Below are 13,972 nucleotides of genomic sequence, written 5' to 3'. Positions count from 1 at the left end.
CACTGCAACTCCCAGGTCATTTCCTCTGCCCTGACTCTATGCTACTCTATCCTCACCCCCACCCTCCTCTAGCTTATCTCTCCATGCTTCAGGCTCTCTGCCTTTATTCCTGATGAAGGGCTTTTGCCCGAAACGTCGATTTTTGCCTGTCCTCGGATGCTGCCTGAATTGCTGTGCTCTTCCAGCACCACTGATCCAGAACAGTGGGAATCTGTTTATTTCTTTTTGTAGTGAAAATCTACCTTCAGAATCATAGAAAACTACACAAGGAGTTTGGAGTTTTTAGGAACTATTGCTCTCTTCTGTATACTGAAACAATAAAGGGAGATTGGATTGAATTCACCGAACAAGTAATGTTTCATTAGGGCTTTTATTTCAAGGATTCTGAAATGAGTTACTTTTTTTTGGAATAGTTTTAAATATTATGTAAGAAATTAGTAGTACATATTCAGAATTTCCGTTTCTGTGTAATTGTCTTACAGCATTTATAAATGAAATCGTCATTCAGTGTTATCCTGAAGTAATTGCCTGGCAATGTGCGAGTTCCAATGCTTTAAAATGAATAAGAAGATGCAGTGAGGAGCCTCCATAATACCCACTGCACTGGATATTTATTTGTTTGTCTTAATGCACACTATTTGACTAATATCATGCAGAAGAGGCAAGATTGTACCAAATCCCATCAAGGTCCCCAACATTGGCTGTAAATATTTATCAGCAACACATACAGTCACCTGGCAGAACTTGACCCTAATGTTATGGACAGTAGCACACTAAGTAAATGTCACTGGGCTTGTGTCCCCCAACCAGGAGGTAGAGGGGTGTAGCAGCCCCCCCTGTCAATAATGCTGAGGAAGGCACGGTGCTCAGTCAGTATCATCTGTTGGAGCAGGAGAGAAGAGGATACCAAGTCAGAATGTCAGCGTCATTGAGAGGAGCAGACAAGAGGAGGACCCTGAGACAGGCAATCAACATCAAGTCGATGAACAGACGAGAGTGCACCCTGAAAGCACTGACAGGAGCAGGCAAGAAAAATAAGAAATTATATAAAGTGGAGGAAGAGCATTGATACTATCAAGAATGGCATTTGTGTAATATTCAGAGATGGCCTAGGAGATCAGGACAAAAAGTTGGCTTGTATGGAGATGACGAATAGCAGGGGAAAGAAATCATCAGTTGGAGAGATCTACAGTCCTTTTAACAGCAACCACAATCTCAGGCAAAGCATGCAGAAAGAATTATTAGATCTTTGTGATGAAGGGATGACAATAATCATCGGCACTTTAATCTAGATGCAAACTGAGAAAAACACAGATTGGCAGTTGTAGTCTGGATGAGGAGTTCATAGACTGCTTTCCAGATAATTTCTCAGAGCAGCACGTTCTGGGATTGACCAGACGCAGATTATATTTGACATTGTATTGTATGATGTGACAGGATTCATTAGAATCATAGAATCCCTACAGTGTGGGAACAAGCCCTTTGGCCCAACGACACCAAACTGACCCTCCGGAGAGCATCCCACCCAGACCCATTCCCCTACCCTATTACTTTACATTTACCCTTGACTAATGCACCTGACCAAGACATTCCTGAATACTATGGACAATTTAGCATGACCATTTCACCTGACCTGCACAACTTTGGATTGTGGCAGGAAACCAGAGCACTCGGAGGAAATCTGTGCAGACAAGGGGAGAATGTGCAAACTCAACACAGACAGTCGCTTGAGGCTGGAATCGAACCCGGACGCCTGGCGCTATGAGACAGCAGTGCTAACCACTGAGCCACCGTGCTGCCCTAGGGATCTCAGAAACACCCCTAGATAGCACAAAACGATTGAATTTTACATTAAGTTTGAAAGGGAAATGACTGATCTAAAACTAGTACTGTAAACCTAAATAAAGGCAATTATGTGGGGAGGAAGTCTGAGCTAGCTGAAGATTCTGGCATAATAGATCAATAGAGCCACAAAGACAGACACAATGCAGCATAAGTATATTCCTGCTAGAAACAAAATATTGAGAGGGAGGGCCCACCAGATTGTGTTTAAATAGAGAAGGTCAGGAAAACATCAAACTGAAAGAAACAAAATATAAAGAACAGCCTGGGTCCTGGTTGTTCAGTGGTAGCATCCCTACCTCTGGACCAGGAGGCCTGGGTTCAGGTCCCACCTGCTCCAGACTTGTATAATAATATTTCTGAATATGTTGATTAGAAAATATCTATAAAGAATAGCAGAGAATGACTACAGTATGTAATCAAGAAAGCTAACTGAATTCTATCTTTATGACAGGAGGAATTGAACATAAAAATGAGGATGATGTGTTTCAGTTATACAGGGCATTGGTAAGGCCACATCTCTCAGGCTGTGCAGAATTTTGGTCTTCTTATTTGAAACAGGATGCAAGTACATAGGAGGAGGTTCAGTGGAGGTTTACTGGACCCATACCTGGAATGAATGGATTGTCTTATAAGGTGAGATTAGATAGGCTGGGCTTATTTCCATTGCAGTTCAGAAGCATAAGGGATGATTTGATTGATGTGTATACAAGATTCCAAATGGTCTTGTCAAGATACATGTGAAAAGGATAGTATCTCTTGTGGGTCAATCCAGAATTAGGGTACACTGTTTAGACATTAGGCATTGCTCTTTTCATGACAAAGATGAGGGAAGATTTTCTCTTGTGGATGGCATTATTTTGGAACTCTCTGCTATTGAATATGTTTAAGACAGAGATGGATAGATCCTTGTTGGGTAAGGGAATCAAGAATTATCAGAGATAGATAGGAATGCGGAACTTGAAACACAAACAGATCAACCACGATCTTGTTGAATGATGAATCAGGCTCAAAGGGTCACATGATCTACTTGTGCTCCTATTTTGTATGCTCATGTGTAGTTCATCAAGTTAGAACAACATGTGTTTCAGAGAAGTTTACTGTTCCCACAGATGGGATTTCTATATTGGACAATCAATATTTCAAATATTTTTATTTTCCTTCAGATATGAGGCATGGCCTAGATATTTTCTTCCAAAAATCATTATGTTATTGTAATTTAAAAAATGTCTTTACCCCAAAGGCAGATAAAAAGCCCAAATATTGGTGTAGCAGCATTGTCAAAGGAGGACTTGAGTACTTCAACAGTATCATCTGAAGGGACCCTGATAGGAAAACAGAAAGAGAAACTGTAAAAAGTTGAACAAAAACATTTGGCACATTAGAACAACATACCATGCAAATTAAGTATAATGGTAAACTACTCTGCCTCTCCACCCTGTTCTGCTATTCAATAAAATCTTGGCTTATCCAATTACTGTTTGGTTATGGATAAACTGTTTTACTTGTTTCACTATTGACCTTAGGTTCAATCTTTGAATTCCTCTGAAGCCTAACCAACTAGGCTTAAAGGGCATAAGCCTGTAACTACAAGATGGTCACTTAATGTAGACAACTGCCCCTTGATATATTCGAGAATGGTTACAAGAAACCACACATTATGAATAGTTCTCAAATTGTAGAAGTGTTTTGGAGATTTTTAGAAATTTGTTCATGGGATGTGGGCATTGCTGGCATGTATTGCCCTGAAGAAGGGTTACACCCAAAGCATCTCCACCTCCTGATGCTGCCTGGCTTGCTATGTTCTTCCAGCCTATTATGGCTGTCTACTATGCATTGCCCATGCCTAACTTGAGAAGGTAGTGTGAGCTGGCTTCTTGAACCACAGCAGTCCTTGGCTATAGAAACACTCACAATAGGGAAGAAAGGATTTTCAGAGTTTTGATTCAGCAACAATGAAGGAGAAATAATATAGTTCCAAGGATAGTTTGTATGATTATAGTTCAAGTAATTGAATATACAAGTGTTGTGAGTTTATCGCAAAGGCAAAATGGATGACAGCATGAATTTTCAGAACAATTAAATACAAAGCTATAAATACAATAATTTCCTTATACAAGGCCTTTGTCAGAACACATTTACAACACCACATCTAGTTTTGGTTTCCATATTGGTTTAATAAATTAAGGTTTTGGAGATATCAATTTGAAGGTACTTGCTTATCAGAACAGGCCTCGAAAGCTGGAACTGCTGGTATTGAGAAACTATAGGATTTGAGGAGTTATCAATGAGGCTTTAGAATCATGAACAATTTAGATTTTGTTAACTGGATACGTTAATTGGGTAGGGTTGACCAGAAGGGGCATGAGTAGAAGTTACAAACTCTCAGAATTTCACTAGATGGCAGTATGTTATACTTTGTTGTTAATCTCTGAATTTGTGCATTGAATATAGATACACTGTAGGCATTCAAAAGGAAGCTGGATGAGCTCCTGCGAGTGGAAAACAAGTAAAGTTATAGAATGTATGCTGCTGAACAAGGATAATAATATATACTTAATGTGTTCCAGACCAATTATAATAGAGGGTAATTGCATGAAAGCTGTATTATTAAAAACATAAAGGTAAAATCCCCATAGGTATAGAGAGAGAGAGAGAGAGATAGAAACTGGTGGTGAGTTTAACCTGACAGAGATTAGGGAGGTTGGACCTTTATGGTAACCTAAGTCCGTTCAGGAATAATCATAATGGGCAAGACATCTAAATTTTTAAATGATTGAGAAAAAATGGAAAAACTTCTAACAGCATTAAAATTATAGTCCATGGAATGCTTTTCATTGAATTGATCTGTCAGGAATTCCACACTTACTGAAAAATACAGTCATCATGGGCCTCAGTGATACAGGTTCTGTTAAGAATTTGTTCAATATTCCTTCTCCTTTCAGCCATATTGTCACAGATACCTCTGAAATAAAGAAATATGACGGAAGACTTTTTTTCCTCTACTGTATATAGTAGATATGACCATATGAATAATTCAGTGTTCCTAAAAACGTGAAACATTTTGTCAAAGCTTTTCACTTTACACTTATCAAGACAAAGTAAAGGGAAAACAACATTAAAATACTATAATAAAACAAGAATTATTGATGCTGAAGATCTGAAACTAAAACAGAAATTCCTGGAGAAACTCAGGAGGTCTGGCAACATCTGTGGAGAGAAAGCAAACTTGTTGTTTTGAGTCCAGTCATCCTTCTTCATGGAGTGTAGACAACTGGCTGCTAATAAATATGTTACAGAAGGACCCCCCTCTATATCTGGCTCAATAACATTGTTGAGGAGAAAAGGGACTCACATTAGGATTGCAGTCTTATGCCATCTGATTTTTTAATTATAAAGTCAGGTGATGTGGGCTTTGCTGGGAAGGCCTGCATTTATACATACTTTCTAAAACTGCTGCACACCATCTGGTGCAGTCACATCCGCAATGCTGTCAGGGAGGGAGTTCCACGATTTTGACCCTGTGACACTAAAGAATGATGATATGTTTTCAAGGTGAGGATGGTGACTGGCTGTTCAGAAACATGCAGATGATGGTGGTTTCCACATATTTGCTGCCCTTGTCAAAGTGAATTTCTGCAGCGCATCTTGTAGATGGCACACACTGCTGCTACACGTGTTTTAGATGAAGCGAAAGTTTGTGAATGTGGTTCTGATCAAGGGGGACACTTTGTCCTGGATGATGCAACAGGAGTTACTGGATTTGCATTCAGTCAAACAAATGGTACTTTTACATCAAACTCTTGACTTGTACTTTACAGATGGTGAACACGCTTTGGGGAGTCAGGAAGTGAGTCACTCCCTGTGGAATTCTTACCCTCTGACCTGTTTTTATAGCCATATTAATATGACAGGTCCAGTTCAGTTTCTTGACAATAGCAATCCTCAGAATATTGATAGTGTCAAGCTTTTTGCGTTTTGTTGGAGCTGCAACCATCCAGACAAATGACAGCATTCCATCACAATAATGATTTGTGCCTTGTAGATGGTGGACAGGCTCTGGGGAGTCAGGAGTTACTCATTGCAGGTTTCCTAGCCTCTGACCTGCTCTTGGGGCAACTGTCAATAACATGGTGGTCTACTTCAGGTTCTGATCTATGGCAACCCTCCAGGATGCTGATTAGTGGGTGATTCAGAGATGATAAGGACATTGAATGCCAATTGTGGTTTCAGATGTTTATTGCATGGCCATTGTAAGGTACTTGCCCTTGTCAGAATAAACCTGGAAATTGTACAGGTTTTGTCGTATACGAGCATGGTCTGCTTCTGTACCTGAAAGGTCACAAGTGGTGCTGAACATTGTGCAATCATCAGTGATAATTCCAATTTCTGACCTTATGATGGAAGGAAGATCACTGATGAAGCAAATGAAGATGGTTAGACCTAGGACAGCACCTGAGAAACTTCTGCAGTAATCTCTTGGAGCTGATTGACTGATCTCCAAAAAAAAAATCAATTGTCTTTTTAAGCCAGGTATGACTGTAACAATGGAGAGATGACCCTGATTTTGTTTGGCTCCTTGGTCCCACACTCAGTCAAGTGCAGCCTTGATGTCAGGGGTTGTCACTCTCGCCTCACCTCTGGATTTCAGCTCTTTTGTCCACCTTTGAACTAAACCTGTAATGAGTTCAGGAGCTGAGTAGCCCTGATGGAACCCAGAATGGGTGTCATGAGTAGGTTATTGCTAAGCAGATGCTGTTTGATAGCACTGCTGATGACACCTTCTATCACTTTACTGATGATTGAGAGTAGACTGATGGGGCAGTAATTGGCCAGGTTGGATTTCTCCTGCTTTTTGTGGACAATATTCCACATTGTCAGGTAGATGAGACTGTTATAAATGTACTGAAGCAGCATGGCCAGGGGCATCTTCAGTACTGTTGCTGGCTTGTTAGTAAAATCCATAACATTTGCAGCAATCAATGCCTAAACCTATTTTTTGATATCACGTGTAATGGATCAAATGGGCATTTGTGATACTCAAGACCTCTAAAGGAGACTGCGATGGATCATCCACTCATCATTTCTGGCTCAATGGGAGACTGGCTGCAGGGCACCTACCACAATGGATATCTGGCTGGCAAGCAAACAGGAAGGTGAGATGATAAAACTAACAGTGCCCATTCCCTCTCATTTGATTGACCACCACAACGCATGTGCCCACCAAATGGAGACAGTCTTGGATCACTTCGAGTGTTCACATTAAACCTCCAGCTGTTTCTGCCACATTGCTTATGTTCAGCACTTTAGGGAACACATTTCCTGGATTCACACCTGTGAACCTTATTTAAAAAGACCTTTAAATTATCTCAAAAGTAAAACAAATTGTAATAGTGCTCAAGAGTTCGTCTTGCAAGTGGATGACTATAATGAATGAAACCAAAATTAATCCAAATGATGACAATTTTTAACTCTTATAGAGTCATAGATTTAAAGAGCTGTACAGCATGGAAACAAACCCTTCAGTCCAACTCATCCAGGCCAACCAAATATCCTAAACTCATTTAGTCTGATTTGCCAGCATTTGGCCCATATCCCTCTAAATTCTTCCTATTCATGCACCCCCATACAGATGCCTTTTAAATGTTGTAATTGTACCATCCTCCACCACTTCAGGCAGCTTATTCCATACACGCACCATTCTGCATGAAAAAGTTGTCCCTTATGTCTGTTTTAAATCTTTCCCTTAAGCCTATGCCATCAAGTTTTGGACTCCCCTATCCTGGGGAAAAGGCTTTGCCGATTCACCCTATCTATGCCCCTCATGATTTTACAAACCTCTATAAGATCACCTCTCTGCCTCTGACAGTCCAGGAAAAGTATCTGTACCATTTATAAAATATCTGTTTTATTTAAAAGAGCTCAGTATTTTTGCCATTTTGGATCAGGCTGAGCAAGGGTAGAGGAGAGAAGGCGAAGTCAAAAACAATTCTTTGAGGATGAAAACTGTTAAGATATTTACATGAGGGGAACGTGCTACTTGTAATATACATTAGAAGTATGTTCATCCATAACCCTTTTTTAGAAATTTTATATAACAGAAAAAAGTCTTCCAAAGCACAACAAGCAACAACTCTGTTATACAGGACAGAGTATCATGTAGATTAGCAAATAGGGTCTTTGGAGGGATATGGGTCAAGTGCTGGCAGGTGGAACTAGATTGGTTTGTGATACTTGGTCAGCATGGACAGGTTGGACCGGAGAGTCTTTTTCTATGCTGTACATCTCTATGACTCTACAGTCAAATAACTGAATGACAATCACTGTTCAGTCTCAGCTTTGAGTAGGTGCCTTCAGGAAAGGTGAGGGGAGAAAATTTTGATTGATAAAATTCAATTGCAGAACATCATTTCGGTTTGAATGTAGACAAAACTTCAAGTTTGCAATTAAAATCTACTTAAGAGAAAGGCAATCTTAGTTTAAACCATATGTAGCAATTGAGTCATAAGTAACCTTGCTAAATTTGCTTTAACATATATAAATGGTGATTTTATTTTCATTTCAATGGAGAGTTAAAATAAAATCACACTGAAAAATTCAATGTCTACTACCTAAGATTCCCAAGTAAAGGAACAAAATTTTATAACACATAAAACAGTTGGTTGCAAAGTCGCTGAAAAGGTTTTCCTGTTATTTTAACTTTTACTCTCAGGCATAAAGTTTAATTTTCACTGACATGCCACAGGCAGATGACACAGACACCACTTTCCAACAAAGGTAAATGGAGTCTGCAACATCAGAGCCAGGTAAAACTCTGGGTAAAGAGTGATGAGCATTACTGCATGGTCACCATTTCTCTGGGAGTGGTGTTTATTGATGAACCACAGAGTGCTTGATCAGAACACACAAACTCCATAGGGAGGCCATGGCTCCGCACAGAGAGAGAGGATCATACCCATTGCTGGTAAAATGTCAGCATTGTCAGGAAGCAGCCCGCAATTGGCCATTTAAGTCATTCATTCAGGTTCTAGGCATGATGGCCATCTACCAGCTTCTCTACCACTAGCAAAATGCCATAGCATTGGAGGTGTTATGGACCAGGCCAAACCGCTCAAAACATTTCAAGAAGGTAGTCCAGACCCTAACTTTGCTATTTGATTTAAGCAAGTGCACAGTGGATATTCCAGGAGAGAATCAGCTGGTCAAACCACTTAGTTTTAAACAAAACAGAATTTACTTACAAGATTACTGAGTGAAACACAAAGAACAGAATATCGACTAACCTATTCTACCCAAAAACCCAACAGACTCTCTCAACTTAATGATGCTATTTCAAAATAGTTGCAACAATCTCCACTAACACCCTTGACACGAAAGGTAAAATCAAACAAGTTCATACTGGAATGAAGTCAGAGAGAGAGAGAGAGAGTCCAACAGCCTTCACACACTCACACACACACACAGATGCATTAAAACCAAACCGGGAGAAAAAACCGAGCTGAGAGAACTTGCCACTTCACTTTCATTATACAAATTTTTTTTGTGAACTTGAAAGTCTTCTTTCTGAGGCAGTATCCGTTAGCTGTTAACACATTGGCCCTAAAATCCATCCAAACTCAGACTTTTCGGAACCTCTGTCATTTACAAACTCTCATAAAAAAACAACCAGGGACAACCTAACCTTGTTAAAGGAACAGGTTCGTCACAACTTTTCAGCACCATCACTTCCTTCTCCCATCTTCTACCTTATTCCTTTAGACTCTACAACATTCTAGCTTATAATGTAATCCATAGGCAGAATATTCAACAACATGTTCCAAATTTGATCAAGTACCCTTTTTTTCTCAAAACTTATTCAAAATTACAGTGTATGTAATGAAACTTCACTTAGTTGAGTGATGGAAATATCATGAGATCAATACGAACCAACATTTACTTTGATATTTACACATCAGAGAAATGCAAAGCGAGCTTTAATGTACAACTAAAGCTGAGATCTAAAATGTAAACATTCAATTTCACAAAATAATGGGAATGAACTAATGTATGAGTAAATGTTTATTATAAATATTCCAACACACAAATTGTATTCAAACCATTTTCCCATTTCTTACGGATATACTTCTGGGGAAAATATACTTTCAGACTTCTACATCATTGTAAAATTTAGAAGAGGAAATAAATTCATGTCTTATGCAATCAATTGGTGTCTGCTTATTTTAGTTCCTCTAAACATAAAAATTAATGTTTGAGATTGAAATGTTAACATAAGAATATGTTCTTTCAATTGTGAAGTCTAGTTGTTTTTGACCAAACATGATGTAACTGAAAGTCTATTTCTTTGCTTTAGAGGTCTGAAGTGAAAAAAGATTAGAGAAGAATGTACCTTATGGACAGGGTCCACAATGAATAAATTCATAATTCATCACAAAGTTCGCAGTTTGAGATTGGAAAAATATGAATGAAGTCCTTCTCTACTTTGTTTCTAAAGAAAAGCATTAAAAACTTCAAATTGGAAGATATTGTGGTTTCTTTCAGGTTCTGAAGTTGTTTCAAAAACAAAGATTTTTACATGCTCCAAGGCATATAGTTTTATTTATACTCATTCTTTTACATTACAACTTGCAATGTAACTCACATCTTTTGTTGGAAACCCCTCCAAATTCTTCCTGGAAGTGTTGAGCACAAGTCCTCTTCTGATACTGTTTGGCAATGATGAAAGCCTATGCTGAGCCTGTTTTGGAACTTTACTAAGCTTCCGACCTTGATCTCATTTAATGAGATTTCATTAGTAACTTTTTCATACGTTAAAGCAATATTTTAAAGTAGGGTATAAAAGTAATCTGAAATATATTCCTGAATGAGCACTTACCTGATTGGATCCAATGCCTTATCTGCCACTTCTGAGGCCATGTTTGGAGTTGAACAGATGATGTTACAATTGTACGCAAATAAGAATGTGTTCATGTCTTTGTGGGCATTGTAACATGATGCACTGGAAAGAGAAATAAGTAGCATGTGAACATTGGTGAAATATTCAGTCAGACTGAACATTCCGTTTTAAGTGAAGACATAGTACTCATATTTACCTGAGTATGTAAATGCTTGCTCACTGCTGCAGCTATAGAGGTAATATAGTTAATTTACTGTAACACAACCTAGAAATTCAACTATATCACAGAATGTAAAACACACTGCTTGGCTCTACTAGGGCTGTTTGGCAAGCTTGTAACATTTGTGTTATTTGTTTATTATAGCCCAGACATTTTGATAATGAGAAAGTTGTTTCTGTAGTAGAGGTGAGAGTTGCACATGGGGACATTGCAAAATCCTTGAAATAGCACACCTTAAGGAATTGTATGGGAAATTGAAGATTCCAATGTACATTTCCTCTACTTCTGGAACCCTCCAACAGTATCCATTTAAATTTAAGAATTCAGAGGGTTCTGCTGCAGTTAAATAAATAGTTACTCAGGAAAAATGAGACAATTAGAAATCCAGTCTAACTCCAGAGTAACTTTTCAATTTACAACACATACCCTGAATCACATCCTCCCCCAAACCCCAAACATACACACAGATCCTGACCTGACACCCTCCTCTCCCCCCAATACTGGACCCTATACCTTCCTGCGATACTGACTCTCCAATCCTGTCCACTGCCTGACCCAACACCACTCTCCCACCAGGACTCCAAACCTCACAATTGCTGCTAAAATCTGATACCCTCCCTCCACACACCATCTGACATGTCAACCCCTTTCTGCAAATGGGATCCAAAACACTATTCCTCTGCTGTTGGACATGGCACTCCCTAAACATCAACCTGTTATTCACCCCAATGCTGTGACTCAACTCAAACCCTCTCTTTCACAAGACCAGGTATTGCCCCACCTCGGCTCCCATCTGCCCCAACCTGCCCTAAATACTTGTACACTTAACTGATCTCTTCTCCTCTTACATCCTGGCACCTTACCCATCTGATGCCCAAATCATCCGGTACACTATCCCTTATGCACCTGGCATTTTGATCTGACCTCAGGAGCTGTCAAAGTGTAGCCTATGATGCTAGATTTAATTTACAGAATACAGCATGTGTGTTCACTGCCTTCCCCCAATTGTTCTATACCACTTAGGACCTAGAATCATGCAATCAAATAGTATAGATGAGGACCTTCAGCCTATTGAGCCAATATTGTGAAAACTGCACTAAATTTACATTAATCCCATTTTCCAGCATTAGACCTGTGGCCTTGAATGTTTTGACAATTCAGTTGCTCATCCAAGTACTTTTTCAAAGTTGTGAGGTTACCCGTCTCAACTACCCTGCTGGGCAGTGCATTCCAGAACCCCCACCCTCTGGGTGAAAGACATTTTCCTCAAATCCCCTCTAAACCTTCTGTTTTCCATATTTAAAGTGTTTTCCCTTAGTACCAACACTTTAACTAAGGGGACCAGCAGCATTTTGTCCACCCTGTCCATGTGCCTCATAATCCTATATACCTCTATCAGGACTCCCTCAATCTTCTCTACTGCAAGAAAACAACTCAGGCTTTTCCAGCGTCACTTCATGGTTAAACTGTTCAATCCCAGGCAAGATCCTGGTGAATCTACTCTCCATCCCCTCCAGTGCAATCACATCCTTTTTATAGTGTAACGACGAAAACTGCATACTGTCCAAGTTCTGTACAGCTCCAACCTAACCTCCCTGCTCTGATAATCTATGTCTCGACTAGTAAAGGTAAGTGTCCCATATGCCTTTATCTACACTCTCACCTTCTGGGATCTGTCGACAACATCTCTGTTCCTCTGAGCTTCCTACTGCCCTGCCATTTACTGAGTACTCCTTTGTCTCATTATATTTCTAAAGTGCATCACCTCTCACTGATCAGGGTTAAATTCCAACTGCCATTGATTTGTTCATCTGAACAATCCATTCATAGCCTCCTGTAAGTTAAGACCTTCTTATTCATTGTCAACCACCCGGCCTGTCATATCTACTGTATGGCTCTACATTTCTCAAAGAGCCCTGATTGGAATTTCCTCTCAGAAATGTGAAGCTCTTTTGTTTAGTGAAAAGGAGCAGAGTGAAAATCTGAGTGTGACTGTCACTCCTCAGAAAATCCAGCCCTATGAATCAGATACTGGAACTTGGGAGTCTCTGCCAATATGTCAAGGCAACCGGCATCTCTCAAATGGTAAGTTAAAGTAAATAGTAAGTTAAAGAGTTGAGCATGGGGTGTAGTGTCTCTGGACTCAAGCCATCATAATGGATGGTGCAGGGAAACAGATTCAAACTTTAGTTTGATGATTGTGTTAAGCTCCTTCTATCTGTTTATAAATATAGAAGGCAGATTCTTATATGAGTCTGAGAAATGAGAGCTATGATGGATTTATGGTAGAATAGGTAAGGAGCCTATCTTGATGCTGAGAGCATCTCACTGAATATTTTATGCATTTGTCATGTGGTATGGTGCATTACTCTCTAGGCAGTGGTGAGATGCCATCTAAAGGGGATTACAACTTGTTAAATGCTTTATAATTCCACAAGTTATCTCATTAATATTCAGTGAAACATCTCATTAAACAACATGGACATCAGAGTGGATACCTGGTGAATCTGTTTATCACTGGCTCTGAACTCCTCCATGTTGGCACCAGCACTTACTCCCGGTGATACGAGCTAGTGACAGCAGGAATAGGAGGATAGAGCAGATGAATGCATGGCTGAGGAGCTGTTGAAAGGGAGAAGGATTCACATTTTTGGATCATTGAAATCTCTTTTGGGGTAGAAGTGACCTGTTCAAGAAGGACGGACTGCACCTAAATTGGAAGGGGACTAATATACTGGCAGGAAGATTTGCTACAGCTGTTCGGGAGGATTTAAACTAGTAAGGTGGTGGGATAGGACCCAGAGAGATAGTGAGGAAAGAGATCAATCTGAGACTGGTACAGTTGAGAACAGAAGCGAGTCAAACAGTCGGGACAGGCAGGGACAAGGTAGGACTAATAAATTAAACTGCATTTATTTCAATGCAAGAGGCCTAACAGGGAAGGAAGATGAACTCAGGGCATGGTTAGGAACATGAGACTGGGATATCATAGCAATTACAGAAACATGGCTTAGGGA

General features: G+C 39.7%; 1 protein-coding gene across 6 annotated transcripts in view; it reads right to left on the bottom strand.

Moving 5' to 3' along the window:
* LOC122550753 (anoctamin-7-like) overlaps positions 1–13,972 on the bottom strand; it is an 81,613-nt gene that overhangs the window by 43,158 nt on the left and 24,483 nt on the right. For all 6 annotated transcript variants that reach the window (XR_006311938.1, XM_043691959.1, XM_043691964.1 and 3 more), the window contains exons 8-10: positions 10,715–10,837; positions 4,712–4,807; positions 3,079–3,167 (exon numbers count right to left, since the gene is read on the bottom strand). Coding sequence is in view for 5 of the 6 variants with exons in the window: in XM_043691959.1 (XP_043547894.1) it covers positions 3,079–3,167; positions 4,712–4,807; positions 10,715–10,837 (308 nt within the window). In the remaining variant the exon portion in view is untranslated. The remainder of the gene's footprint in view (positions 1–3,078; positions 3,168–4,711; positions 4,808–10,714; positions 10,838–13,972) is intronic.

The sequence above is a fragment of the Chiloscyllium plagiosum genome, chromosome 6 (assembly GCF_004010195.1).
Source record: "Chiloscyllium plagiosum isolate BGI_BamShark_2017 chromosome 6, ASM401019v2, whole genome shotgun sequence".
NCBI lineage: Eukaryota > Metazoa > Chordata > Chondrichthyes > Orectolobiformes > Hemiscylliidae > Chiloscyllium > Chiloscyllium plagiosum.
This window is presented reverse-complemented; position numbering and strand designations above follow the sequence as displayed.